Here is a 3,357-nt window from a genome sequence, read left to right on the forward strand (position 1 = left end):
TGCATGTTATATCTCTCTTTCTTATATCGTAATTGGGTTGTGTTTTGTTTTCTTTATTTGGTTTCTAGTTGCTAATCTTACTACTTCATGGATGTCCTGTTAAACATTTTGGGTTGTGTTTGCTAGGCCGTAGACTCATGATGTCTACATTACAGGTGAGGATGATTCTCAGAATATAACGGAAGGCCCTTGGACGGAGTAGACGAGGAGGCGGGATGGATGCATGATACTATCCGCTGTCCAAGAGTGCAGAGCATATTGGATTCATCGCAAGGGACTTTGTTTCTTTATTTTATAAGAGGGGAATGTTTTGGGAATTACTATTCTTATTCGGTAAACCTTTAGTGATATGGTCATTTCTATTGGTTATGATAGTTTCCTTGTTGGTACTGCATTATGATCGTCCAAATAATATTGATGAGAGAGTAGTAAAAAAAAAAGAAACTTGAGAGGTAGTCGCGGGATGTTTTAGTTAGTATCAGAGCACACTCCTAAGGGACAGCATGCGCAAGCCATCTCGTCAGGAACTCGACCACTTCAGCCAGCAAGTTTGTAAGATTTATATTATTATAGTTCTTTATTTAATATGATAACTTAGTCATACTATGATTGACATACTGATATGTATTTATGAGGCATGAATGAGATTAAACCGGAAATGTACAGGTTATGGCTGGTCGAAGGAACAACGGTGAGATTGGTGGTCAGAACAACCAGTTCCTAGAGGGACTTACAGCACTTCTACGGGAGCAGAATCGTATTCATGGGGAGCAGATTCAGCAACTATTGCAGGCTAGAGAACAGGAGAGCACACCTAGACGTCCTACCCCGAGTGCACACCCGGTCTACAAGCAATTTCGAGAACTTGGACCAACGGAGTTTAAGGGCACCACGGATCCGATCATTGCAAAAGGATGGATTCGATCTCTGGAGATGATATACGACTTCATGCAGCTTACAGATGTAGACAAGGTCAAGTGCACAATATTTATGCTGCGAGATGATACACGAGTATGGTGGGAAGGTGCACGGTTGACAGTTGATGTGGCTACATTGACATGGGCTGATTTCAAGGAGGTATTCTACGGGAAATACTTCACTACTGACAACAGAACTCGACTGACAAGGGAGTTCTTAGAACTGTGCCAGGGAGATTTGACGGTGGCTGAGTACGTCAGGAGGTTCAAGAGGGGACGCTACTTTGTACCCATGATTGCCAGCCAATCGGTCGAGGAGCTGAAGCACTTTACAGAGGGATTGAGAGCTGTCATTCGCCATGATGTCAGACTAAGCCGGGTCACCACCTTCAGGGAGGCAGTTGACCAAGCACTGATGTCTGAAAGGGACAGAAACGACATGATCAAGGAAGCCCAGAACAAAAGATTAAGTTATCAGGGAAGGGATCAACAAGAGTCGGGCAAGAAGAAGTCATTTTCTAGCCAGCATCAGGGCAAGCAACCGCCTAAACAGACACAACCACGTCAGTAATTTCTGAAATCACTGTTAGATCGAAAAGAACTTAGATATCTTCACAATATATGATATTGTCCACTTTAGGCCTAAGTCCTCATAGTTTTGCTCTTGGGCTCTACCCAAAAGGTCTCATACTAATGGAGATATCTTTTTTTTTTATTATAAATTCATGATCTTTCCCATGTGTTTTCAATGTGGGACTATGTTTGCAACCTTACAACACCAACAATCCCCCCCTCAAATAAAGGACCACAGGCTTCCCATGTCTGATCCTCGACCCACCAGGTCTTCCTGCCCCTCGGTCCACCAGACCTACTAGGATTTTCTTGCCTAGCCGCAACTAGGACTTCCTGCCTAGTGTCTAGTCCTCTTGATCCGAACATAGGATGTCACACTTTCTTTGTTCGAGGTCAATATTGTACCCACATGGCTCAATCAGACCATAGATCTTATGCACAGTCGGCGGTTAAACCTTCTGGTAGTCCGGGCTCTGATACCAATTGTTGGATCGAAAAGAATTTAGATATCTCCACAATGTATGATATTGTCCACTTTGGGCCTAAGCCCTCATTGTTTTGCTCTTGGGCTCTACCCAAAAGGCCTCATACCAATGAAGATATCTTTTCTTTATAAACCCATGATCTTTCCCATGTGTTTTCAATGTGAGACTATATTTACAACCTTGCAAGACCAACAATCACAACCAACTGAAGGTATTGCTTCCAAGGTTGAGAACAAAGTTCGATGCCTCAAGTCCGAGAAAATTCATGCTGGACAATATTTGATGGGTACCGATGTTTGCTATATGTGTAAGAAGACAGGACATTTTGCTAGGGACTGTCCTCAGCTCAAGGAGCCAACCAAAGGAAGGGTATTTTTCATGACTCAAGAGCAGGTGGATCTAGACACGGCTATTATCACATGTATGATTCTTGTTGCTAGTATACCAGCTCATACATTAATGGTGCCGCCCATTCATTTATATCTGCAGCTTACATTGCAAAATTAGGAATTACACCTGCACAAATGATTAAGGGATATAGTGTTTCTTTGCCTTCTGGGGAGGAATTACATAGTAACAGGGTGGTAAGAAACTGTCAGATGATGATGCAAAATCGTATCGTGGGTGTAAAACTTATTGTACTAGATATGGTGGAATTTGTTGTAATCCTCGGAATGGATTGGCTGACTCAGCACGAGGCAGTCATCGATTGTAAACAACAGACCGTTAGGTTGAAGCTACCTACCGAGGAATTCTTCATTTTTCATGCAGTACCAAGACTGACCTTTCCTCACATGATTTTAATGTGTAAAGCTCGACGAATGCTAAACAAGGGGTGTAAGGGCCTCTTAGTTAATACCACGGTTAAATCAGAGACTCGGCGACCAAGTTTAGAGGAAGTGGAGGTAGCGCGAGACTTTCCAGAAGTGTTTCCAGAGGATGTTGGAGGGCTACCCCCGATTCGGGAGGTGGAGTTCGGAATAGAATTGGTACCAGGAACTACACCGGTGTCAAAAGCACCATATCGACTGGCGCTAATCGAAATGAAGCAATTAAAGGAGTAGTTGCAGGAATTACTGGATAAGGGATTTATTCGACCAAGCATGTCACCATGGGGAGTACCGGTGTTGTTTGTACGCAAGAAAGATGGGACTATGCGTCTATGCATCGATTACCGGGAGCTGAATCGAGTTACAATTAAGAACAAGTATCCATTGCCTATGATCGATGACCTGTTCGACCAATTACAAAGAACAACAGTGTTTTCAAAAATCGACTTGAGATCAAGATATCATCAGATGAAGGTGAAGGTGAAGGAGAAGGATGTGCACAAAACAACATTTAGAACCCGATACGAGCACTACGAGTTCTTGATTATACCA

The 3,357-nt window shown here is 43.0% G+C and overlaps 1 protein-coding gene across 1 annotated transcript; it reads left to right on the forward strand.

Moving 5' to 3' along the window:
• Window positions 1-669: 669 nt before the first annotated feature.
• On the forward strand, window positions 670-3,039 carry LOC121986998. The gene is made up of 3 exons (XM_042540917.1): window positions 670-1,480; window positions 2,163-2,344; window positions 2,416-3,039. Exons 1-3 carry the CDS (start codon window positions 670-672, stop codon window positions 3,037-3,039), a joined length of 1,617 nt encoding a protein of 538 aa, XP_042396851.1.
• The last annotated feature ends 318 nt before the right edge of the window (window positions 3,040-3,357 follow it).

This window comes from Zingiber officinale, chromosome 5B (assembly GCF_018446385.1).
Source record: "Zingiber officinale cultivar Zhangliang chromosome 5B, Zo_v1.1, whole genome shotgun sequence".
In the NCBI taxonomy this organism is placed as follows: Eukaryota; Viridiplantae; Streptophyta; class Magnoliopsida; order Zingiberales; family Zingiberaceae; genus Zingiber; species Zingiber officinale.